This window comes from Coregonus lavaretus (assembly GCF_964263955.1).
Source record: "Coregonus lavaretus genome assembly, contig: HAP1_SCAFFOLD_638, whole genome shotgun sequence".
Lineage (NCBI taxonomy): Eukaryota > Metazoa > Chordata > Actinopteri > Salmoniformes > Salmonidae > Coregonus > Coregonus lavaretus.
In genome coordinates this window covers 270124-295049 of record NW_028158770.1, presented here as the reverse complement: position 1 = coordinate 295049, position 24926 = coordinate 270124, and the positions used below count along the sequence as shown (strand labels likewise).

At 44.1% G+C, this 24926-nt stretch overlaps 2 protein-coding genes across 3 annotated transcripts; one reads left to right on the top strand and one right to left on the bottom strand.

The window, feature by feature from the left end:
- Positions 1–6469: 6469 nt before the first annotated feature.
- Positions 6470–9082, bottom strand: LOC311123617 (putative potassium channel regulatory protein). Of its 2 annotated transcripts, XM_084197849.1 has the most exons (3): positions 8984–9082; positions 7483–8150; positions 6470–6956 (listed from the first exon to the last, which is right to left on the bottom strand). In XM_084197849.1, the coding sequence occupies exons 2-3, from the start codon at positions 8058–8060 to the stop codon at positions 6698–6700; spliced, it is 837 nt and encodes a 278-aa protein (XP_084053975.1). In that variant the 5' UTR covers positions 8061–8150; positions 8984–9082; the 3' UTR covers positions 6470–6697. The 2 variants fall into 2 exon arrangements, 1 of the variants encoding a protein (XP_084053975.1); XR_014612620.1 differs by lacking the exon at positions 7483–8150 and having other exon boundaries at positions 6895–6956.
- Positions 9083–9241: 159 nt separating this feature from the next.
- On the top strand, positions 9242–24848 carry LOC311123627 (importin subunit alpha-4). Its single transcript, XM_084197868.1, has 16 exons — positions 9242–9434; positions 11631–11675; positions 14943–15032; positions 16692–16721; positions 16840–16988; positions 17805–17890; positions 18302–18388; positions 18475–18644; positions 19058–19102; positions 19204–19335; positions 20668–20796; positions 21019–21123; positions 21811–21882; positions 22031–22193; positions 22331–22425; positions 22731–24848. The coding sequence occupies exons 1-16, from the start codon at positions 9366–9368 to the stop codon at positions 22827–22829; spliced, it is 1566 nt and encodes a 521-aa protein (XP_084053994.1). The 5' UTR covers positions 9242–9365; the 3' UTR covers positions 22830–24848.
- The last annotated feature ends 78 nt before the right edge of the window (positions 24849–24926 follow it).

Sequence of the window (24926 nt, the reverse complement as noted above, 5' to 3'; positions counted from 1 at the left end):
GCACTTGCTGGGCATTCCCCAGACATAAAGAGTTAAGACCTGATGACAACTTGTTCTGGTTTTATTTCTGTACATCGCGTTTGTCGGACATATTTGTTTATGCTGTGGTGTCTGGTGATCACAACCCTGGATCTGGATTATGTGTCCTGTTTCGTGTTGCATTGACGGGTTGGGCTACTGCTACAGCATGAATACTGTTAGGCCCAGTTCTAAAACAAACTCTAGAACCTTCTCTCCCTACAGATGCAGAATCTTAATTTGATCACCCTGTTGCAGGATAACTTTCCTGCAATGCAGGGAATTTAAAACTTGTAGTGTGTTTGAGGTTTAAAAAGGCTTCTGAAATTTCAGTCTTGGTTTTCCCCTACAAAAATGTATATTAATAATAATCCACATAATTATTCACATTTCCTGATGCTGCAGGATTATTTTTCTGCTGTAGCAAACTGGCTAAAATAAAGATCCTACATCTGTAGTTCCACCCTAAGGTGTTTGTAGATCTGAGGGAAGTGGATAGTTGTAAGCAACATGGTGGAAGTTACCCAAAGTCCATTAGGAAGGCTCTGTAATAAAACCATTACCATATTGCTTAAACCTATCCAGCCCCTTCATATCCGAAATCACTAAATGGGGCCTATGGCTAGGGGATAGGTCTCAGTATGGAAAGGGATGGGGACTAGTGTAATCGAAGAGGGTAGCAACTAGTCCTTTATAAATAGTCAGGAAGCAAGCGCACGTGGAATGATTGCTCAGAAATGCAGACAAACATTTAACCTGATGGGACATGAAGAAAGATAAAGATAGACAGAGAGAGGGGTTGAGAGGTGCACAGGGGGATATAGGACACTTTTTGCTCCTGTGTTGTCTTGTCTCCATGGACTTCAGTCCGCCAATTTTAACTTATCAGTTGCCATGTAGATATTGCTTATACAGAAATTAGCTTCATTATCTTCTTTAGTTTTCATTAACTAATCTATACTGAACAAAAATATAAACGAAACATGTAAAGTGTTGGTCCCATGTTTCATGAGATTAAATAAAAGATCCCAGAAATGTTCCATATGCACAAAAAGCTTATTTCACTCAAATTTTGGGCACAGATTTTTTTACATCCATGTTAGTGAGCATTTCTCCTTTGCCATGATAATCCATCCACCTGATAGGTGTGGCATATCAAGAAGCTGATTAAACAGCATGGTCATTACACAGGTGCCCCTTGTGCTGGGGACAATAAAATGCAACTCTAAAATGTGCATTTTTTTCACACAACACAATGTCACAGATGTCTCAAGTTTTGAGGGAGCGTGCAATTGGCATGCTGGCTGCAGGAATGTCCATCAGAGCTGTTGCCAAAGAATTGAATGTTACTTTCTCTACCATAAGCCGTTTTAGAGAATTTGGCTGTACATCCAACCAGCCTCACAACCGTAGACCACGTGTAACCACGCCAGCCCAGGACCACCACATCCGGCTTGCGATCGTCTGAGGAGGGGGAGGGGGGTGCTGAGGAGTATTTCTGTCTGTTTATGGGGAAAAACTCATTCTGATTGGCTGGGCCTGGCTCCCCACTGGGTGGACCTGGCTCCGAAGTGGGTGGTCCTATGCCCATGGCTGCGCCCCTGCCCAGTCATATGAAATCCATAGATTAGGGTTTAATGAATTTCTTTCAATTGACTGATTTCCTTCTATGAAATGTAACTCAGTAAAATCTTTGAAATTGTTGCATGTTGCATTTATATTTTTGTTCAGTATGTATTTTATTTATACAGGGGATCACCCCTCTACCAATGCCACTGAAACATGGGCTTTCAGATGTCCCTGTAAACTAGGTAATTTTCAACACCATTGAATGTAGGCTATGTTTGTTCATAGGATCCACTGTCATGTTTTGTTTCACTTATGGGACATCAACTGTTTCTGAGGTTGGCCTTTTGTAGATACTGTGGGTCTTCTGTTGCCATAGCAGACATGTCTGTCATCGCTGATGCCCCTTGTCGATACAGACACATCAGAGAATATGTGATGCAACAGTTTGTCCTTATATGCCATGTTGTTCCTGTACTTTGGTAACCATGTAATACCAATGTATTAGGTCTAACAATGTAGCCTAATTACTCAGCTGTAGTAGCAAGTTAAATATAAGACAATGACTAAATTGTAAGAAAATTGGACGAATTTATGTTTCAAATTCGTTCCATGTAGAAGTAAATAAAGTATTAGCTAAACATGAATACAATCTTCGGGTCGCACGAGGACGGCAGGTGTCACAGATTAATGCGGGGCTTATTAATAGGCATGATATTTTTGTATATGTTATAGTATTTTATCCATAGGCCTATAAGCACCATTTAATTACGATTTGGAGAAATGAAAAAAAACGTTGTAAGTCCAATTTTCCATTACATAGGCTAATTAATTCGATATATATTTTTAGCCTGTAGGCCTTCTATTTCAAGGATTAAAAGCGTTCATAGACAATAGCCTATATAATGCATTCCAAATAATATCGCTAATTTCTATTTAAATGAAGTGGACAAATTCAGAGTTTTGTTTTCTAACACATTTTTTTTTTCGATAATCAGACTGGGCTATCTTATTTCAGTGAGCACGAGAAAATACTCTTCCAAACATAGCTGATTATGTTTTGTTGAGTAGGCTTACTATGTCTGACCTCAAATATTTTCCCAAACGAATTGTTTCTATTTCGTCTATATTCCTTTAAGATAGACTTTCAGCCTATAGCAATAGCCTATACATTAATTGAACTGTAATGAAACAAATGATGTTTTAAATTAACAATTAGCTAGAAATGTAATATAATTCATGTAGCCTAAGTAGCGTGACATCTAAATGTAAGATTAAAATACATTATTTCAAAGAAATTAATGAACTAAGCATGAAACTAAGCATTTATGATTAAACACATGCACCTTCAAAATACTACATTTTGCTCTTACAATTTTTAGCACAGAAAACGAGAAACAAAGTGATGATATGGGGAAATGGGTGCTACATGGAACGAGAAGGATGTGGACCACAATGTGAAAAATTGAAAAGCTTAAGGCAATTCCACCAACAACACTTTCAACTGCTATTTCATTGTATGAAGCAACTTTAAACGACATTATCAACTAATTAAATATTTTAATCATCATTGCAATGCAGTGCAGCCAGTGTTAGTTGGCGTTGACGCGCGAGATACAATTCCCCACTGTAGGGCCTAGGCCTATCCAACGACGCAAAATTACGCAACAAATAGTTCATTTTTTACATTTTAGTCATGACGCTCTTATCCAGAGCGATTTACAGAAGCAATTATGGTTAAGTGCCTTGCACTTCGGCAGATTTTTCACCTAGTCGGCTCGGGGATTAGAACCAGCGACCTTTCGATCACTTGCACAACGCTCTTACCCACTAAGCTACCTGCCGCCCCGTAATATAGAGTTAAAGAAAAAGCCTGACAGCTCCTCCTGACGACTATAGTCATCACCCAACCTATCTCACTTAACCGAACTTCGAAAGCCGACTTCTTCTCTCCCGGAGGCGTGTGTCTTTGGATGAGGGCTCACCGACTATGGTAGTATAGAGATAGGGGGAAGGTGATCGCTTGTTCCAACGTATGTGACGCTCTGTCTATATATAAAGTCGATGGAGGATGCTTTGATCTATTGGTTTGTGTGTATGATCTCCTGTGTCGGCTGAGGTCAAGTGATCTCCCTTTTTTCTTCAAATGCCATCGCCCTGCCTCCCTCGCAAACCTAGCGCTATGGGGTTGCCTATAAATAGGCTACTACAGTAGTAACAAAAGAATAGAACTTCCTTGAAGCGTGATGACCGGCTTGTTCAACTCACTGGAATATTATGTTGCTGTTTCAATCGGCAGCTTCCTGTGCGCATTGGGAAAAGTCTAAACCGGATCATTGGCTATAGGCTACCGTCTCCAGGTGTCATATGCGCAGGTAAGTAGCATGATGACTACTCATTTATTCTCAATCATTGGGTCTGTAAAAAAAAATTCATCATGTCGGTGTGTGACAGTTGTTATGAACGCTATTCTCACTCAGTCGGTCTGTAACATTTTTTCATCAAGTCGGTGTGTGACAGTTGTTGTTATGATCGCCGTGGGTGTTCCTCAATAAATACATTGCTTGAAATAGCCTACCTAGGCCTTAAAGATGATTACATTTCATAAATGACAATTATTCAATAGCCTGTACACTTCCTTATATTATTCAATAGCCTGTACACTTCTTTATTTGTATTTGATGAACAGAGACATACTAATGCTTGATGTGGAGGGTCGACTGTTTACAATAACAATGACGTCATGTAACAGACAGTAGACTCAGCCACTGGATAATTTTTTTTTGAGGCATTAACAACTAGATCAATTTAGAAACGGGTTATTTCATCAACCGTAACCAATAAGAGGCGGGACTTCCGTTTCAGTTGCGTTGCAGTTCTCCACATCAACTGCTGTTTTATCACTGCCAGAGCCTAAGAAAATATCTAATAATTGATAGAAATAAATATAAATTATAAAAATATATATACATTATATTATATAATACAACAATGCATGGGCTTGTCATTCTCAACTGTTACAAGTTAATTTCTGTGTTATCAATAGTGGTGCTTAGGCTAAATTAACACTTTTTGCCTTTTGCTTATTTCTGAAAAGATTGTTTGAGTTAGATTAATAATATTTGTATACAAACAACATACATGTCTCAGCTACCATTACACACTGTAACTACGTTTCTAGGAAATACAGACGTTTCGAGTTCAACGAGAGTGGCCGAAGTGATTTGTTACAATTGACCCCATCAGCAGGGTTCAATGTAACAGCTGCAGGGTTCAATGTAACACCTGTCTTCAATTGTAAAAATAAGGGTTAATTTAAAAATGTTATGATTTGAAACTGATATTTGGATGAAAATACACTAAGTTGACAAAAAAATATTTTAATTAAATTTTTTTGCCATGTCATATTGACCAAAAACAAATTATCCCACATTTATATATTTTATATTAGCATTCAAAAGTATGAATTGTACTTTTTTTTAAAGGTATTATCTTAGTTGTACTGGGAAACTTGATGTAAAGAAGTGAAATGTTATATCATTATGTGAATGTGTCTAAATACCATATAAAATACCATAGAATCTTAGGTAAGGGGTCAATTGTAACATGCATTACATTTGACCCCAATTACTAATTTGAATCTAATCTGAATCTTTTGAAAAAAATACTACAATAATTATTGTCATCAACTAATCAAAAAACCTATTCTTACAGATAAATGATATATGAATAGATACATGGGGAATGTTCCACTGGTCAATAAAAAAAAATAGAGGCGGCAAGACTATTCACTTTAGGCCCCAAAACACTTTTTGGTCAATAAAACTAAAATAAAATAATTGATTGGTACTCCTAAAACTTCTCACGTATGTAGAGACACTAAACAAGTATTAGCACATTGAATAACAGCTTTCTAAGTGGTTTCTAATTTGAATTATGTAGCTGTTACAACTGACCTTGTGTTACTTTTAGCCCCGGTCTCCCCTATATCAGCCACCATGGTATGCTGTTGTTAGGAGGTGAGAATACTACCACATGTTCCATAAAGGCCCAGCATGCTGTTAGTGTTCCATGACCATACCATCCCAACCTCATTGGCTTTTCTTGTCTTGTTTCAGATAGAGGAGAACTCTAGCCACCCTTCATACCAGGCTGATGTGAATGTGTTAGTGTAGAAGTGTCAGGCCTTGCGGTGCTGAAGCAGCACAGAATGGTTTGTGGGTATTACAGGGATACAGGCTGTACTGTGCTGTTGCAGTAACGCCCGGAGAAACATGGAGAAAAAGGATTGGAAGAGTGCAAGCAATACACTAATAGTTCCACCTGCTAGGCTAAGTCCTGGAGGGCCACGGTGTATGCAGGCATTTGTTACAACCTAGCTCTAACACACCTGATTCAACTAATTGTGGTCTAAGACCACAATCAATTAAATCAGGTGTGCCGGAGCAAAAGCCTGCATACACGCTTTAACCCTCCAGGACTAGAGTTGCCCACCCTGTGCTTACACCCATCCTATCCTCTCAGACCTATGATAAGTGTCTAAGGCAAGGGCTTGAGTTCAGACTGGGTACAAGAGAGGATGGCTGTGATGTTATGTGCATGTCTGTGACAACGTGAGTGAAGCCTGGACGTCCGAGGCTAGTGACCGCCATTCTGTGACTGGCTACCTTGCTGTAGCAGCACGTAAATATTGGAGTTCACCACTGCTGAAGCCTCCAGTATTGACGGTGCTGTTGAAGCAAAGCATTGCCGTTCGACATCAGTCTATGGGCTACCTGGCTGAATTAAACAACATGTTTATTTTTATTTTATTTATGTTTTTATTTGTATTGTTGATCAAATACATTCTCAAATATATTTACATTTTGAAAATTGTACTTTTGGAAATATACTTTAGGACACAGCAAATTGATATGTCAAATACAATATACTGTATGAATAGAGACTAACAGTGAGGTGAAAGATATTGACATTATGGCCCTCAATATTATTATCCTTTGTCGCCATCTCCTGGTCAACCCAGACAATAGTCTGAAGTCCACTGATATTACAGAACTGGACATGGAAAGAGAACTACTTCAGACTTTTGAGATGCACCCTGACACTTTTGAGTTCACTTATTTGTCTTTCCTTCACCAAGCTTGCTCTGTGTGTCCTCTCTTCTGAGATGTTCTGCCCTGTTGGTTTCACTCAGTACAACGATCTGGGTATTCCTACTTCTTTCAAACATGTAGCATTCAATCTTCTCCTCTGGGGAAACTGTCCTTGTGCCTATCAGGCGGAACCCATCCTTCAGAAGGGTGTCTACCAGCAGGCCCAGGACGTTGGTGCTGTTGAGAAGCTTTCTGTCGTCCGGCTCAATAGTTACAAACCTGTAAGAGTAAAACAATGCAAGTTTGGTCTTTAAAAATGATGCATAATATAGTGCTTTGAATAAACATACAAGAGTTATTACTGATCCAGTGTTTCCCCTATCATTACACAGGCGAGTGCCTATACACTAGGCAGCTACCTACTCCCCCTATCCCCCTCCTGCCCCCCGGACTTCTCACATCCCCCCCTGCTGCTTCCCCAATGGACATTCCCTCAGGGACATTCTACCTCCCCAATGGACATTTACCCTGCCCACCCCCCCCAATGGACATGTATTAGTGTTACAGTTGTAAATATGTTTATATTTTAATTATTATTTGTAATATTGTTTCATTCACTTCTCTTTTTGACCTGCACTGTTGGAGCTCGGAGCTTAAGGATTTCACTGTACCCTACAATTACATCTGCAACCCTCTGCATGTGACTAATAAACTCATCATACAGTATGGAGCCCTTGAGGAATTGGACAATGGGAAACGCTGAGATTTGTATAATAGCCTACAGGTGAGTGTGACTTCCCTTCACCTGGCAGAGAAGTCATCCCTGGCTAGTTGGTCAGTCCCACAGTGGAACACCAGGTCGTGGTGAGAGGGTCTCTGGACCGGTACAGGACGAGGTGTGTTGGAGTTCTGAGGCAGGTGTGAAAAATTCCCATGCAGATTAGGATGTTCCACGAAAATTGATATCTTTGTGGCCAAAGCCTCCAGAGTTTTGTTGTTGGAGCAGAATATTCGGAAGAATCCGTGAGTTTCCTGGACAGAGAAGCGCAATTCTAGAACCTCAACTCTGGATCGATGGATGTTCCTCTCAACCCAAAGTGCCAATGGATACAAACCATAGAACTGTGCCTCTTGAGCCAAGCCATTGTAGTCAGAGAATTCTGCTGGCAGGGTGATTTGATCTGTCCTCATATAATCCAGGATGTATTTAAAGAAAGTCCAATCTCTATCTACAAAAACTTGCCCACTGATAACTTTAAAATCTGTGTCTTTGCCGTCGAGGATCCTAGCTATTCTTGAGTCTTGGTGTCTTCTGAGAGTTGACAGAGTAGTGGTGAATTTTTTACCTCCAATATTGAATGTTATTAAGTCCTGGGCACTCATGTTTAGATGACTGACAGTTTAAATCATTGTAGACTAGAATGGATCGGAGGACAGGAGTGGTATTCAGTGAACATATCCTGGCAACACCAACTGTAAACAAAACAAATCTCCTGCTAGGTGAGTGCAGTCTCAACTTCAGTTGGAGAGGTTGGTGACAGTACAGAATGTTACCACTAGGAGGTCATGTGGGCCACACATTGAGATTGATCATTGAGCCCCAATGAATTAAATTGAATACTGAACACAAGAGGTTGGAGGCACCTTAATTGGGGATGACGGGCTCGTGGTAATGGCTGTAGCAGAATTGGTATCAAACACGTGGTTTACATGTGTTTGCTGCCATTCCATTCGTGCTGTTCCAGCCATTATTATGAGCTGTCCTCCACTCAGCAACCTCCGGTGGTACTAAATGTACTACAGTGAGGTTGCCCCCCCGGGGGGTTGGGTTGGCTCTTGACAGTAGACGCTGGTCTAAAGTTACATCTACATTCATTCAACAATGGATTAGCATTATCCATTATCCTTTTTGTTGTTGCGTTGTTTCAGTTTTGTGTGTCTCTTTTTATTCATACTACCCTCCTGTCCTTTTAGTTCAGTAAATGACAGTGAGTGGCACTTAATCTGCAATGATCTGAAAAAACAGGACGGGTAATATGTGAAAGAATATGTTTCTGTAGTTTCCTCAAGTGCAATATGATAATGTATATTTAGTTGTAGATAATAAAGTAGGTAATATATTAAAGCAATGCTAAACAACCAAATGTAGCAGTGATTTGATAGTTTTTTGTTCAAATATTAGTATAACTACATTTGTGTGGATTAACAGTAAAGTCAATAATTTTTTTGTGTTTAATTTGTGAAGCATTGATCTTCAGTGATTCTTCATAATAAAGTCATCCCTTTTGGGCTCAAATCCAACTTACCTGTCAACAACAGCAAGCAATCAGTGTAAGGTAGCCAGCCATAGCATAGTTGATTAGCAAGTCGTTTGGTAGCAATGTACAATATCTACATTGGAGACTAAAAAACAACTGATATATTGCAGCAATTTAAGGGTATCAACTAGTTACATTGAGCAACAATGTTGCAAGGAAATCGGTTACATCAGGGGATGCACGCGTACTAGCCATGGGTCCTCCTCCCCCAACTGACAGAATTCCGTGGCTCCTCCTTCTCGACGAGATTATCCCATCGCGGTGTATCACGTCTGGCTACCCACCCTTCTGCAAAACAGCAGTACGTTTTCCATTTTCCAACCGGAGCTTCAAGCGCAGGACTAGCTAAACATCCCGAACACAGACAGCCATGGCAGAAAACGCCGACTTGGATAACCACCGAATTAAGAGCTTCAAAAACAAGGGGCGCGATGTCGAGGTGAGAATCTAGCTAGGCTAACGTTAGCTGGCTGGCTAACTAGCCGTTAGCAACGAGTGCTAGCGAACACTCGGGGTTACCTAGCTCCCTATTCGGTTTGGTTGCTGCAGTATTCATCGGCTGTCCTTGTTGAAGTTGTCTTTTTCTATAAAGTGTCGCCGATTATGACAAAATACCATCCACATACACTAACTAGCTAAAGTTTATCATGCGGAGCGGGCGCGGCCTTTCGCATGAAGGCCTGCTAGCTAGCCAGAAAAGTTGCTAACTCTGTGCTAACTAGCAGCTAGTTAGGTTGTGAGTATTTTTTTTGTGTGGAAATTAACTAGTTTGGCACTAACTAAATGAAAGTAATAGTTATAATTGGTAAAAGGCACCAGCCAACTAACTACCTTGATGTTCATGGGCATGGCATTTGATATTTCGAGTTGGCAAGTCAGTCACTGTAACTGAGATAGATACGCTTACCAGTTAACCAAACCAGCTAACCATAGTTAGTTGTATGTGTCAAAATGGGTGGATGATGCACATTAACTGTTACCCAACAACTAGCACAACTCAATTTCCACGGCTGCAACAGTTGAGATTCGGCGTTATTAATCAGTTGATGATGATAATAATATACCCAGATAACTAGTTAGTTAACTACCTACGTGAATAAACATAGCTTACAATTAATTATCCCAGTGACCGCAGGGTGGGTGTTTTAACAGACAAACAGTGAGTCAGAGCAGATGTACCATAAAAACACCATAGCACATCTGGAACTAAAGCTAATGATGCTACTGTCACCATGCTGATACATTAAACCTCGTATGATTAGGGCCGCACATTTAATTCATAGGGACATGCCATGCCATTTCCCTTGTTTCTGTATTTGCCACACCTCCTTAACATAAATGTTAATAACATGTTAAGAGTATCCCTATCCCATATTATTATGTATTAGAAACACAGTGGTCTCGGACGGAAGGCATGCTGGTTTCATGTCCATCTGGTATGTGCTATATTGAGCGGAGAGGAAACAGAAGTGCGACATGGTTGTTTTGGGGCCCAGTGCCAGTGTGACTTGCACATGTCTGACGACCCACCAGCCCCACTGACAAGCTTGCAGCACTGCAGCAGCTAAGCCAAGAATGCTAGATGGATCACTTGCTGTCAGAAACGAAAGGCCGTGTCCAGATACAGACCCTATCCTTTAGGCACTGAAACCTATCCAGTCCTATCTGATCTCACCCTGCTCCTATGGGGCTGAATTCTACTGCATGAGAGAGGACACATACACACAGCATCTTCAATGAGATTTAGGCTGTTTTCAGACTTCAAGGAATGTTAAAAGCTGTAGGTTACAGAAAATTAATTCCTTTCACAAGTTGTGACCTACGCCACCACGGAGGGCCACAGTGACTGCTGTGTATGATGTTGTTACAATACAATAATATTCCCAACATATAACAGGATACTCCACAATAAACATTGGCTATGCAGAATAAGTAGTATTCAAATGTTTAAAAAAAGGTTGAAGACCTCTGGTGTGTTGTCCATGAGCTGATGCAGCCTTCCCTCTCACAGGAAGTCTCCCTCTTGTCCCAGCATGGAATGAGTGTCCCAGAGAAATGCCTGGCATTCCATACATTTGATCGATCGTTGTTGAGTTTCAGAGGTCTCTGACTTCCTCCTCCCAGCTCGCCAGCTGAGCCACTCTCAGGCATTCTCTCATGGCTGATTCACTATCCTCCCTAAACACAGTTCCCGCAAAAGATAGTGTCGACAAAACGTTGTTTTCCGTCTTCAATAGATAGTGTTTCAAACACATACGGAACCACGTCAGATTTTTGATGCGACCTCGAGCTAGTGTGTCAGATCAGGGGCAGCGTTTTGCCAGCAGCAGCAGGTCACACCTTTGAGTCGGTGGATAAACACAAACATAATCATTGCTTTCATGAGGGAGGTTACACAGTATTAGTAATATGAACCAGGATACCCTGACTGGCAGTCAAGTTAACATGATCCTCTGCCGCCTGTTGCCAACATGCAGCAGTACACTTGTATTCTAAAGCTCAGTCTGTAAACAAAATGGAGCCAGTCCCAAATGACAAACATTGCATGTGGTTTGTTTGAGTGTGTATGGGTTGTCTTTTTAATGATCCAGGAAGTAGGCTAATCTCTGACTGTGTTCTCCTCTCTCTCTTACAGACTATGCGAAGACATCGCAATGAAGTGACAGTGGAGCTGAGAAAGGTGAGTAGAGCATCTCAGTTGACTGTTTATAGTTCAGTCGCATTCAATGGACTAACCCATTAGCCTATTTCTGCTGCTCCTCACACTGAAATGAGAAAGGCTAAATCTCCACGCTAGCCTCTGAGTGTCACCCTTCACCTCTCCCACCCTACCACACCCCTCTGGTCCTGGCCCACTCCACAGATGCCATTCCAGCGCTGCCGTGTATGTCATGTGCCTCTTATCTTGGTATGCATCAGCATGGCACAACACACACTCACTCACTGTCATTTTAATTGATACATGCAAGCCCTTTTCCCAGCCTGTTCAGTCTTTCTGGGACTTGGATGTTAGGTGGAAGCAGGATTATAGAATTATTTCATCTTTATTTTGACGGGGAAATGTTTCAGTCTCTGTTTATCAAATTGGCCGAGACAGAGCAGCCTGTCCATCCCCTGCCCCATATGGGCTGTTCTGTCTGCGGAGTCATTTTGTTTCTAAATAGGAGTGTGTGTGTGTTAGGAAACAACCCCCCTCTTAAGCTCAGGTTGTTGTTGAAGAGTCAGGATGCCTTGGCTGTATTTAGGTCACCCCCCTCTCTCGCTCTCCTACCCTGTCAGAGAGGCCTGGCTGGTCTTACCCCTCAGCCTTGGGGAGGGTTTCCCTCTCCCACCCTGTCAGAGAGGCCTGGCTGGTCTTACCCCTCAGCCTTGGGGAGGGTTTCCCTCTCCCACCCTGTCAGAGAGGCCTGGCTGGTCTTACCCCTCAGCCTTGGGGAGGGTTTCCCTCTCCCACCCTGTCAGAGAGGCCTGGCTGGTCTTACCCCTCAGCCTTGGGGAGGGTTTCCCTCTCCTACCCTGTCAGAGAGGTCTGGCTAGTCTTACCCCTCAGCCTTGGGGAGGGTTTCCCTCTCCCACCCTGTCAGAGAGGTCTGGCTAGTCTTACCCCTCAGCCTTGGGGAGGGTTTCCCTCTCCCACCCTGTCAGAGAGGTCTGGCTAGTCTTACCCCTCAGCCTTGGGGAGGGTTTCCCTCTCCTACCCTGTCAGAGAGGCCTGGCTGGTCTTACCCCTCAGCCTTGGGGAGGGTTTCCCTCTCCTACCCTGTCAGAGAGGCCTGGCTGGTCTTACCCCTCAGCCTTGGGGAGGGTTTCCCTCTCCTACCCTGTCAGAGAGGCCTGGCTGGTCTTACCCCTCAGCCTTGGGGAGGGTTTCCCTCTCCTACCCTGTCAGAGAGGCCTGGCTGGTCTTACCCCTCAGCCTTGGGGAGGGTTTCCCTCTCCTACCCTGTCAGAAAGGCCTGGCTGGTCTTACCCCTCAGCCTTGGGGAGGGTTTCCCTCTCCTACCCTGTCAGAGAGGCCTGGCTGGTCTTACCCCTCAGCCTTGGGGAGGGTTTCCCTCTCCTACCCTGTCAGAGAGGTCTGGCTGGTCTTACCCCTCAGCCTTGGGGAGGGTTTCCCTCTCCCACCCTGTCAGAGAGGCCTGGCTGGTCTTACCCCTCAGCCTTGGGGAGGGTTTCCCTCTCCCACCCTGTCAGAGAGGCCTGGCTGGTCTTACCCCTCAGCCTTGGGGAGGGTTTCCCTCTCCTGGCCTGCGGAAGCAGAGAGCTCTGGCCAGGGGCCAGCAAGTAGGTTAATCAGACACACTGGCTTGTTTTGGACGTATGACTCTATAGCAGCTGCTCTGGGTAGAACCACAACTATTCCTCTGGACGTATGACTCTATAGCAGCTGCTCTGGGTAGAACCACAACTATTCCTCTGGACGTATGACTATAGCAGCTGCTCTGGGTAGAACCACAACTATTCCTCTGGACGTATGACTCTATAGCAGCTGCTCTGGGTAGAACCACAACTATTCCTCTGGACGTATGACTATAGCAGCTGCTCTGGGTAGAACCATAACTATTCCTCTGGACGTATGACTCTATAGCAGCTGCTCTGGGTAGAACCACAACTATTCCTCTGGACGTATGACTATAGCAGCTGCTCTGGGTAGAACCATAACTATTCCTCTGGACGTATGACTCTATAGCAGCTGCTCTGGGTAGAACCATAACTATTCCTCTGGACGTATGACTATAGCAGCTGCTCTGGGTAGAACCATAACTATTCCTCTGGACGTATGACTCTATAGCAGCTGCTCTGGGTAGAACCATAACTATTCCTCTGGACGTATGACTCTATAGCAGCTGCTCTGGGTAGAACCATAACTATTCCTCTGGACGTATGACTCTATAGCAGCTGCTCTGGGTAGAACCATAACTATTAGAGGGGACGGTGCCAAACTGAACTTAGATCAGCATCGGGGGGGGGGGACTTCATTCCACCGGAATATGACTCTAAGCTAGAGCTGAGATGATAAAGTGAAAATGATTGACACCGACCATACCGATCACTTATTGCAGGCATTTAGCTGATATCGTTCATTACGATAAGAAGCCTGTACTAGAGAAATGTGAAGTTTGAAATGAAATCCATTTGCTAAAATGGGTGATTGGTAATGGGGCAATTGATGTCTACAACCATCATACTAGTAGTTTAAAGGATACTTTAAAACTGTGTTGCACATCAATGTTCGAAACTTTATCACATAAATTCAGACAATTTATCTTTGTTCATATCTCCCAGCTCTACTCTGAGCCCTTGGTTTTTGCACTATGTTGTCCCAACATGCCCTCTCAATGAGGCTTGCAGAAGTGTTTCAGGAAGTGTGAGCTGACCAGCGGTTTTGTAAAAACATAGAGTAGGCTTGTATGATTTGACGACAGTATTTTTGGTGTGAGAGAACTTCTGTTTTTGCTACTAAATAACCATGGCCTACCCCTATAGAAAACGAAAACTGCAGGTAGCTTAGTGGTTAAGAGCGTTGTGCCAGTAACCGAAAGGTCGCTGGTTCTAATCCCTGAGCCGACTAGGTGAAAAATCTGTCTGTGCCCTTGAGCAAGGCACTTAACCCTAATTGCTCCTGTAAGTCGCTCTGGATAAGAGCGTCTGCTAAATGACGTAAATGTAAATGAAACCACCAATGTAGGTTGAGTGAAACAGCAGTTCTCTCACATAGCTGTATGTGTGCTGCAGAAGGGAACAGTCTGTGCAGAGATGGATGCATTCCTCCGTCATGCTCTCTGCCACTAACGTCACTGGGAGGTTATGGGAGCAGTCTTAGGCTTTAGGAGTAAAGCAGGGAATCTATTCCTTGACTGTGTGGGTGAATGTTTCCAATAGCATTCACTTCTATATTCCTTATAGGATTCAACAATTTTTTTTGTTTGTTTTTATTTCTCCCCAGAATAAACGAGATGAGCACCTTCTGAAGAAGAGGAACGTTCCACAGGAGGAGAGCCTGGAAGACTCAGACGTAGACTCTGACTTCAAAGGGGTCAGTCAGTCCTCATTGTTTAACTACAACTTCAAGTTCAGGAATGACAGGAATATGTTTCTTAGCTCTAACCTTGCTACAGTGAGGGGAAAAAAGTATTTGATCCCCTGCTGATTTTGTACGTTTGCCCACTGACAAAGAAATGATCAGTCTATAATTTTAATGGTAGGTTTATTTTAACAGTGAGAGACAGAATAACAACAAAATAATCCAGGAAAACGCATGTCAAAAATGTTATCAATTGATTTGCATTTTAATGAGGGAAATAAGTATTTGACCCCCTCTCAATCAGAAAGATTTGTGATTAGGAGTGCTCCTAATCTCAGCTTGTTACCTGTATAAAAGACACCTGTCCACAGAAGCAATCAATCAGATTCTAAACTCTCCACCATGGCCAAGACCAAAGAGCTCTCCAAGGATGTCAGGGACAAGATTGTAGACCTACACAAGGCTGGAATGGGCTACAAGACCATCGCCAAGCAGCTTGGTGAGAAGGTGACAACAGTTGGTGCGATTATTCGCAAATGGAAGAAACACAAAATAACTGTCAATCTCCCTCGGCCTGGGGCTCCATGCAAGATCTCACCTCGTGGAGTTGCAATGATCATGAGAACGGTGAGGAATCAGCCCAGAACTACACGGAGGATCTTGTCAATGATCTCAAGGCAGCTGGGACCATAGTCACCAGGAAAACAATTGGTAACACACTACGCCGTGAAGGACTGAAATCCTGCAGCGCCCGCAAGGTCCCCCTGCTCAAGAAAGCACATATACAGGCCCGTCTGAAGTTTGCCAATGAACATCTGAATGATTCAGAGGAGAACTGGGTGAAGGTGTTGTGGTCAGATGAGACCAAAATCGAGCTCTTTGGCATCCACTCAACTCGCCGTGTTTGGAGGAGGAGGAATGCTGCCTATGACCCCAAGAACACCATCCCCACCGTCAAACATGGAGGTGGAAACAATATGCTTTGGGGGTGTTTTTCTGCTAAGGGGACAGGACAACTTCACCGCATCAAAGGGACGATGGACGGGTCCATGTACCGTCAAATCTTGGGTGTGAACCTCCTTCCCTCAGCCAGGGCATTGAAAATGGGTCGTGGATGGGTATTCCAGCATGACAATGACCCAAAACACACGGCCAAGGCAACAAAGGAGTGGCTCAAGAAGAAGCACATTAAGGTCCTGGAGTGGCCTAGCCAGTCTCCAGACCTTAATCCCATAGAAAATCTGTGGAGGGAGCTGAAGGTTCGAGTTGCCAAACGTCAGCCTCAACCTTAATGACTTGGAGAAGATCTGGAAAGAGGAGTGGGACAAAATCCCTCCTGAGATGTGTGCAAACCTGGTGGCCAACTACAAGAAACGTCTGACTTCTGTGATTGCCAACAAGGGTTTTGCCACCAAGTACTAAGTCATGTTTTGCAGAGGGGTCAAATACTTATTTCCCTCATTAAAATGCAAATCAATTAATTTTGTTGTTGTTATTCTGTCTCTCACTGTTCAAATAAACCTACCATTAAAATGATAGACTGATCATGTCTTTGTCAGTGGGCAAACGTACAAAATCAGCAGGGGATCAAATACTTCTTTCCCTCACTGTACATGATGTAAACTCATAGCTACAGCAAATCTCACCTAACTCTTGTTTTTTGTTTTGCAGCAAAATGTAACACTAGAAGCCATCTTACAGGTAAACCTACATTCTGTCAGGGTTGTTGGGGACCACTTTAGTTTGTTGAGATCCACCCCGTACATACATCTTGAGATGTTGGAGCTGACCTCATGTTTTCGCTCTCCTTCCTGTCAAGAATGCTGTCAGTGACAACGGACTCATCCAGCTCAGTGCCGTGCAGGCAGCTAGAAAACTCCTGTCCAGTGACAGAAACCCCCCCATCGACGACTTGATTAAGTCCGGCATCTTGCCCATCCTGGTCAAATGCCTGGAGAGGGACGACAAGTAAGTCTTCTTTATGGGGGGGAGGGGAGGGGAGAGACGGTATGGGTTTTGGGGCACCTTTGCCCTGGAAGACTAATTGATAGATGAGGGCAGTAAATTGCCCCTGTGGTATTACTGTGATGCCCCCGTTCTAAAGTCAGAGAGGGCGAAAAGAGAGAAGGCGGTGAAAACTGGAGCGTGAGTGAATGAGTGGGTCGACTAGCCCTGTATGTGTCAGACTGCTCTCTCTCTTTCCATTCTCTCTGTCATGCTCTGGGGCTACTGGTGTACCCTCCCCTCTCCTCCGCATGGCTGGGCTACTGTGAACACTATTAGACACACACACAGACGGATAGGAGGGAACGTGTGTGTTCCGCTCTGCTGCACTAGCGCTGCCCCACAGCTGACAGCTCTCTCTGTTCAGTGGTGGGGGTGGGGAGCGATTAGGGGGAACTCCCCTGGACAGGGACTGGTGGATGGGCGGGGGATGAGAGGGTGGTGGGGGCAGGGGCTTGATGTGCAGGGTGGGGTGTCAGGCGTGGACAGGCACAGGGCTGCTGGTGACATGGGGGGATGTATTTGTTGTGTAGACAGAGGAGGGTGATGGAGGGGATTGCACTGCAGAGGCAGGAGCGTCGTCGATGCCTGTGAGACATGTATAGCAGACAGAGGTGAGGGTTAGTGGTGATGCAGGTTAATGGGGATATGGATTGTTGATGTTGATCAGCAGCAATGTGCTGTTGGCCGGCTTATTGGTTGTGTCTGGGGACAGCTTCTGTTTATCCCTTCATATAGCTAGCCTCATTTACCCTCTCCCCTCTCTCTCCTCTTCCCCAGTCCCTCTCTCCAGTTTGAGGCTGCCTGGGCGTTGACCAACATAGCATCAGGGACGTCACAACAGACTCAGGCTGTGGTCAAATCTAGTAAGTAGTTCCTAGTTCTTATGTGGCCCAGTTTCGAACTGAGCCACCAGGCATACATGATGTGCCTGTCTAAATGAGCAAATCTATCCATCTGGTTCCTGGTATAGAAACACCTGCTCTCAACTGTCTTCCCCATCTCTCTGTCTCTTGTCTGCCAGACCCTCTCTCTACCTCTCTAACTAATGTCTCTCTACCTCTGTCTACCTCTCTCTAACTTATGTCTCTATCTCTCTACCTCCATTTAACGTATCTCTCTAACTTATGTCTCTCTACCTCTCTCTGTCTGTCTCTCTCTGTCTCTCTGTCTGTCTCTCTGTCTGTCTGTCTGTCTCTCTGTCTGTCTGTCTGTCTACCTCTCTTGTCTGCAACGTTGTCTAACATATCGGTCTGCCTTTCTCTCTACATGTCCAGATGCAGTGCCGCTATTCCTGCGGCTGCTACAATCTCCTCACCAGAACGTATGTGAACAGGCCGTGTGGGCGCTAGGCAACATCATCGGTGAGTGATGACACACACACACGTACATGCACACACACACTGGGCGATGCCAGTCAGTCACACACACCTGTGTTCTCCCCCTGCAGGCGATGGACCTCAGTGCAGGGATTACGTCATCTCCCTGGGCGTGGTCAAGCCCCTGCTGTCCTTTATTAACCCCTCCATCCCCATCACCTTCCTCCGCAACGTCACCTGGGTCATCGTCAACCTCTGCCGCAACAAGGACCCACCGCCCCCCATGGAGACAGTACAGGAGGTATGACAGACAGACAGACAGACAGAGAGGTGTGTGTGTGTGTGTGTGAGACTCAGCACAGTCATTCAATCTAACTGAATTATAATCTTCCCATAGACTCAGAACGTACCTATTGTGTCGTCAATATTAGCTGAACCCTTTGCCAAACAGCTCTGGCTGTGTTCCATGTGTTTGGCTGTGAGGGGAAGGCAATCAGACGATGGGGGTTTGATTAGGGAAAGTGGTCTGGGACTTTGTGGGTGCTGCCAAGCATTCTGCTTCCCTGTTCCCAACCATCCTCTAGCCCAGTCCTGGAGGTCTGCAGTGTCATGGCGCCTGTCTGTTGATCTGCTCAATAGAGTTGCTTCATTGTACGCCTACACTCATTATGCCTGGCTGACTGACACTCTCTCTATCCTCTCCTCCTCTTCTAGATTCTACCTGCTCTCTGTGTATTGATATACCACACTGATATAAATGTAAGTATCACCCTACTATCACAACAGCAAAGCTAGTTGGTTTGCCATTTCCTATGTAAATTCCCTGGTTAAAACACCCTCCTCTCTCTCTGTGTGGTCAGATCCTAGTGGATACAGTGTGGGCCTTGTCCTATCTCACAGATGGAGGGAACGAACAGATTCAGATGGTCATCGACTCGGGGGTCGTCCCCTTCCTCGTCCCCCTGCTCAGCCACCAAGAGGTCAAAGTTCAGGTATGTGTCTACTTCCTGTCCCCCGATTTGGAAGTGGGATTAGGGCTGTTATGGTGTCCGTATTACCGCCACAGCGGCGATCACAAGTCATGACCGCAGTCAAATTCCACGTGACCGTTTAGTCACGGTAATTAGGCTTCTGATGCTGCTGATGGTCATTAGTAGCCTACCAAACTTGCTAACTGCTTGGTACTCGGCACTCTATTGTCCCTCTAATCACTCTGACATCAAGGCAAATGTTTTCAAAAATAAAATCAAACACTCCATGAGAGCTCATGTTATGCAATTGCGTGAGAAAACAGAGTGATGGCCTCTTAAAGAGAGGAGGATCCAATCAGCTTTCTATAGGCTAGGCCTACTATATTTATTTCTCAACTTTCCTAATATTAAGCACATTGCTTCTCTTTACAACAGGAGTATAGCCTACCTGGCTGGCCTGAAAATTAACCATGGGAAAAGTGTCCTCCATTCGCTATTTAAGTGCATAGGTGACATACACTACTGTTCAAAAGTTTGGGGTCTCAAACTAGACACACTAATGTATTTGTCCTCTTGCTCAGTTGTGCACTGGGGCCTCCCACTCCTATTTCTATTCTGGTTAGAGCCAGTTTGCGCTGTTCTGTGAAGGGAGTAGTACACAGCATTGTACGAGATCTTCAGATTCTTGGCAATTTCTCGCATGGAATAGCCTTCATTTCTCAGAACAAGAATAGACTGACGAGTTTCAGAAGAAAGTTATTTGTTTCTAGCCATTTTGAGCCTGTAATCGAACCCACAATTGCTGATGCTCCAGATACTCAACTAGTCTCAAGAAGGCCAGTTTTATTGCTTCTTTAATCAGCACAACAGTTTTCAGCTGTGCTAATATATAATTGCAAAAGGGTTTTCTAATGATCAATTTTCTTCATATCATGTTTCTTTAGACCTGTCTAAAATAAATAATGGATTTATTGTGATGGTGTAGGCTATATTAAATGGATTTATTAGATGTTCCAAAGGTCTGCATCAGTGGCTTGTAGGCTATGCGTGGAAGCCAGATGTAAATGTGTTTGTTAATTAATGGTAGATTACCGTGAGACCGGCAGTTATTTGCTTAACAATCACCGGCTAACAAAATGTCATGACCGCCACAGCCCTAAGTAGGATGAAGTCACCCCTACTCTGATCTAAGGTCAGTTTTCTGTTTTCCCTCTAATGGTTGAGGTTAGGATTGTGGGAAGGGTAAGCTGATCCTAGATCTGTGCCTATGGGAAATATACCTGGAATTTACTGTACGGAATGTGTGTGACTTCCTGTGATGTCATTAACCACCTGTGATGTCATATCCTATAGACTGCAGCTCTGAGGGCAGTGGGGAACATTGTGACGGGGACAGACGAGCAGACGCAGGTGGTGCTCAACTGTGACGTCCTCTCGCACTTCCCCAACCTGCTCACTCACCCCAAGGAGAAGATCAACAAGGTAACAGGCACACTTGTAGATGCTATTGGTGGCATATGTTTGTTTTGCTGTAACTAAGTACTGTTGAAATGGGATGGACCCCAGTGTTGTTTATTTCCAAGAGTATCTATACCTCTGTGTAACGGTCTCAGTCGTACTCATGTGATCCATGGTGTGCGTGTCTGTGGGTTTCTCTCAGCTGAATGGCTTCCTGTGTGTGTGTGTATCCCTCCCGTCCACTAGGAGGCGGTGTGGTTCCTGTCCAACATCACAGCAGGCAACCAGCAGCAGGTGCAGGCCGTCATCGACGCTGGCCTGCTGCCCATGATCATCCACCAGCTGGCTAAGGTGAGTCACTGAGCCCTTATGTAGCCCCTATGCAGCCCTACAAAGCATTATGTAGCCCCTATGCAGCCCTGCAAAGCAATATGTAGCCCCTATGCAGCCCTACAAAGCATTATGTAGCCCCTATGCAGCCTTACGAAGTATTATGTAGCCCCTATGCAGCCCTATAAAGCATTATGTAGCCCCTATGCAGCCCTACAAAGCATTATGTAGCACCTATGCAACCTTTACGAAGCATTATGTAGCCCCTATGCAGCCCTACGAAGCATTATGTAGCCCCTATGCAGCCCTACGAAGCATTATGTAGCCCCTATGCAGCCCTACGAAGCATTATGTAGCCCCAATGCAGCCTTACAAAGCATTATGTAGCCCCTATGCAGCCTTACAAAGCATTATGTAGCCCTACAAAGCATTATGTAGCCCCTATGCAGCCCTACAAAGCATTATGTAGCCCTATGCAGCCCTACAAAGCATTATGTAGCCCTACGAAGCATTATGTAGCCCCTATGCAGCCCTACGACGCATTATGTAGCCCCTATGCAGCCCTACGAAGCATTATGTAGCCCCTATGCAGCCGTACAAAGCATTATGCAGCCCTACAAAGTATTATGTAGCCCCATGTCCTTGTGGATATCTGTAAGGAACACTACCCTAACCACTGACAACCTCTCTCTGTGTTTCTGTCTGCAGGGAGACTTTGGCACACAGAAGGAGGCAGCTTGGGCCATCAGCAACTTGACAATAAGTGGAAGGAAAGATCAGGTATGTTTTACCAGGGCTGTTTCCATCAATACCCAATCCATACAGTGTTATGTTTTGTATGGTCCTGATTGGCTAGTCTGGTTTACCTGTCTGTAGGCAAAGCAAGGCCCTGATTGGCTGATCTGCTATGTTCTACCCGACCCTATAGGTGGAGTACCTGGTGCAGCAGAATGTGGTTCCTCCGTTCTGCAGCCTGCTGTCTGTGAAGGACTCCCAGGTGGTCCAGGTGGTCCTAGACGGCCTCAAGAACGTCCTCATCATGGCCGGGGACGAGGCCAGCACCATCGCTGAGATCATAGAGGAGTGTGGAGGTAAGTGTGTGGGAGAGTGCTTGTGTGTCAATTCACCATGTTGCCATTCTATGACAGTGTAATGTTGCTACTGCAGCACACATTCTAGATTGATTCACTGTGATTGACTTTCATGTTAATTCCTCTCTGCCTGTCAGGTCTAGAGAAGATCGAGAACCTTCAGCAGCATGAAAACGAGGACATCTACAAACTAGCCTTCGAGATCATCGACCAGTACTTCTCAGGAGACGATGTGAGTACCTCTGCTCTGACAGAAGCCCTCCAGTTTGCACACGGTTAGAACCCGGCGCTGTCCTGACAGTGCTGTGCTGGGTGTAGGATGTGTGCTACAGAAACACAGGGCCTTTTCCTCCCCTTCCTCTATCAATGGGGTAAGACGGAGGAATTGGCTATAGGCCTTGTTACATAATTCTATATGAAATCTCATGAGAAATGCTCCTATGTTTTCTGTAGTGACAATGGATATAGTCTCCACTCCCGGTGTGTTGGTTCATCTATGGCACCACCCTGATCCATTTATTTTCCCTCTCTTTTTAGATCGACGAGGATCCTAGCTTGATCCCCGAAGCCACTCAGGGCGGAACCTTCAACTTTGACCCCGCCACCAACCTGCAAACCAAGGAGTTCAAGTTTTAAAGGCAAACCTCCACCTAGTATGTCTAACTCTCTAGCTGCTCCGCACCCTCCAGTCACCTCCTTCCCAACATCAATCACTCACTCACTAACAACAACAACAGTTCAAGCACTGAAGGAAGGAAGGAAGGATCATTATTATCCATCTCTTTTCAAGCGTCTCACAGCGATGCTTCTAAATGTTCCAGAAAGAAAACAACACGCCTCGTCTGTCATTCCTGCAGTTGCCAAAAAGTTGCTATTGTCCTCTCTTTCTTACTCAGACACACACACACACACACACACACACACACACACTGAAGAGATTGAAGTAATCCGTGTGCATGGACCTATGATCTTGTTCTACCAATCATCATATCAGCAAAGAAGAGGAATGGTCTCATTTAAAGGCGTGCTCTTCTCTGGAGTCTGGGATCAGAGCACGTTGGACACCGTGACTGAAGACACTCAACCTCCGAGTTAATTGATCCTTTTGAGGAGTATGGACAGCATCTAGGCTGTCCTTTGTTAAACATTCTAATTGATGACCTCATCAAAGGGCTGTTAATTATTCAGTTCTCATTGAACTACATTGTTTTTCTGAACAGAACACTGAGAATTAATGCTCTCAAAACGTTCTCAGAGTGTAGAGAGGATCTTTACAATGTGGAGAAGTGAGCAGTCGACATATACCCAAGTGGACTGAACAGAACTCAACAACCGCCCACCACTATAATATTATTCATTTTTCCTTTTAGTTGTGAAATCATCATGAAAAACAATGGATTTAAAGTACAAAAAATATATATTTAAAAAAATAATGCAACAGTGAAATTCTGAAATTAACAACAAGGAAGACTTTGTAGTATTGATCTATGGATGGCTTGCTGGTGGAAGGGTTTTTGTTTGAGAGGAGGAGGAGGGGAGGGGGAAGGGAGTTGACCTGGAACCAAACGCACCTCTCCTCAACCTCTAAACTGGGTTTTGGATCAGCCCCTCTTTCCAGGTTCTATCCTCCGAACGAGAACCCTCAACAACAAATAAGCCTTAAAAACCAGGCTTCAACTGGGCTTTTCGAAAAGACACCTCTCCTCTGGCAGGGGAGACAAATCTTCAGACATTGAATTTAATGACTCAAGAATTTGAGGAAATATTTTGGAAAGATATATCGGTAGAGGGACAGAGAAAGACAATGTAACACTGATTTCATCTGTGGAGATTCCACATCTGCAGTTTCTTTTCAGTCTTATGCACACTTCAGAGTTGTCCCTCCCTCTGCTTACTGTGTGTGGAAAGCAATGTTTGCTTCAATAAGTCAAAGCTAGGGTTGCATTGCAATGGTCCATTGACCATACAGTTGTTCCATATTTTTCTCTTGTTCTATATGCTACATCTAATTATACAATTGAAGAGTATTTCCCCAACTGTCTGAAGTTCGGTCTGTACAAAGCAGCTGCATGTTGCTAGTCATCCATCGATCGGTTCACTTTGCGAGGCTGTAACATTGTAGTTTTGGATTTTAACGTGTAACGTGATCGATGATGATGACATGATTGAAAATTGTCTCGCTCTCTTGTGAACTGGACTTTTGTCTTGATTTTCCTAAAGCATTTATTTGTGAAGGGACTGGAAACAAAAATTACATTTGGACTAATGTAGTTATGTTTTGGCTGCTAACTACTGAGAAGGAATGGGGATTATTTCAGGGGAGCAGCCCACGCCTTTTTGGACTAGCCATTCACAACTGATGAACAAAGTCTAGCTGGTGTACAGTCATTGATCTAGATTCTAGAGAGACATAGAATGAGAGCCACTTTAAAGAATGGAATTGTAGTCTTGTATCAGAAACTGATACAAGCTTATGCTTTTGGGCAAGATTTTTACTTGCTAACGAAACATGTACTAAAGAAGAAAAAGCAACAGAGAGCATTTTGGCCTCTGTCTTACTTTTTATACATTTTAGAATCCATATCTCTTTAAGGTGGCTCACAATGTTTCTTTCAACTCTTGTGCATATTAAAGAAAAGAGTGAGTTGAAATCCATTGTGCCTTTTTCGTTTTTCATTTTGGTAACTTATGTTTATTTCACTCATGTAAACTGATTGAGAACCATGGCAAAAG

Coding starts and splice junctions, on each gene's coding strand:
- LOC311123627 (XM_084197868.1), top strand. CDS start 9,366: ATGGCAGAAAACGCCGACTTGGATAACCACCGAATTAAGAGCTTCAAA. Junction 20,797..21,018: donor CCAAGGAGAAGATCAACAAG/GTAACAGGCACA, acceptor CCCGTCCACTAG/GAGGCGGTGTGGTTCCTGTC. Junction 22,426..22,730: donor AGTACTTCTCAGGAGACGAT/GTGAGTACCTCT, acceptor CTCTCTTTTTAG/ATCGACGAGGATCCTAGCTT.
- LOC311123617 (XM_084197849.1), bottom strand. CDS start 8,060: ATGAGTGCCCAGGACTTAATAACATTCAATATTGGAGGTAAAAAATTC. Junction 6,957..7,482: donor AGGGATGACTTCTCTGCCAG/GTGAAGGGAAGT, acceptor TTACTCTTACAG/GTTTGTAACTATTGAGCCGG.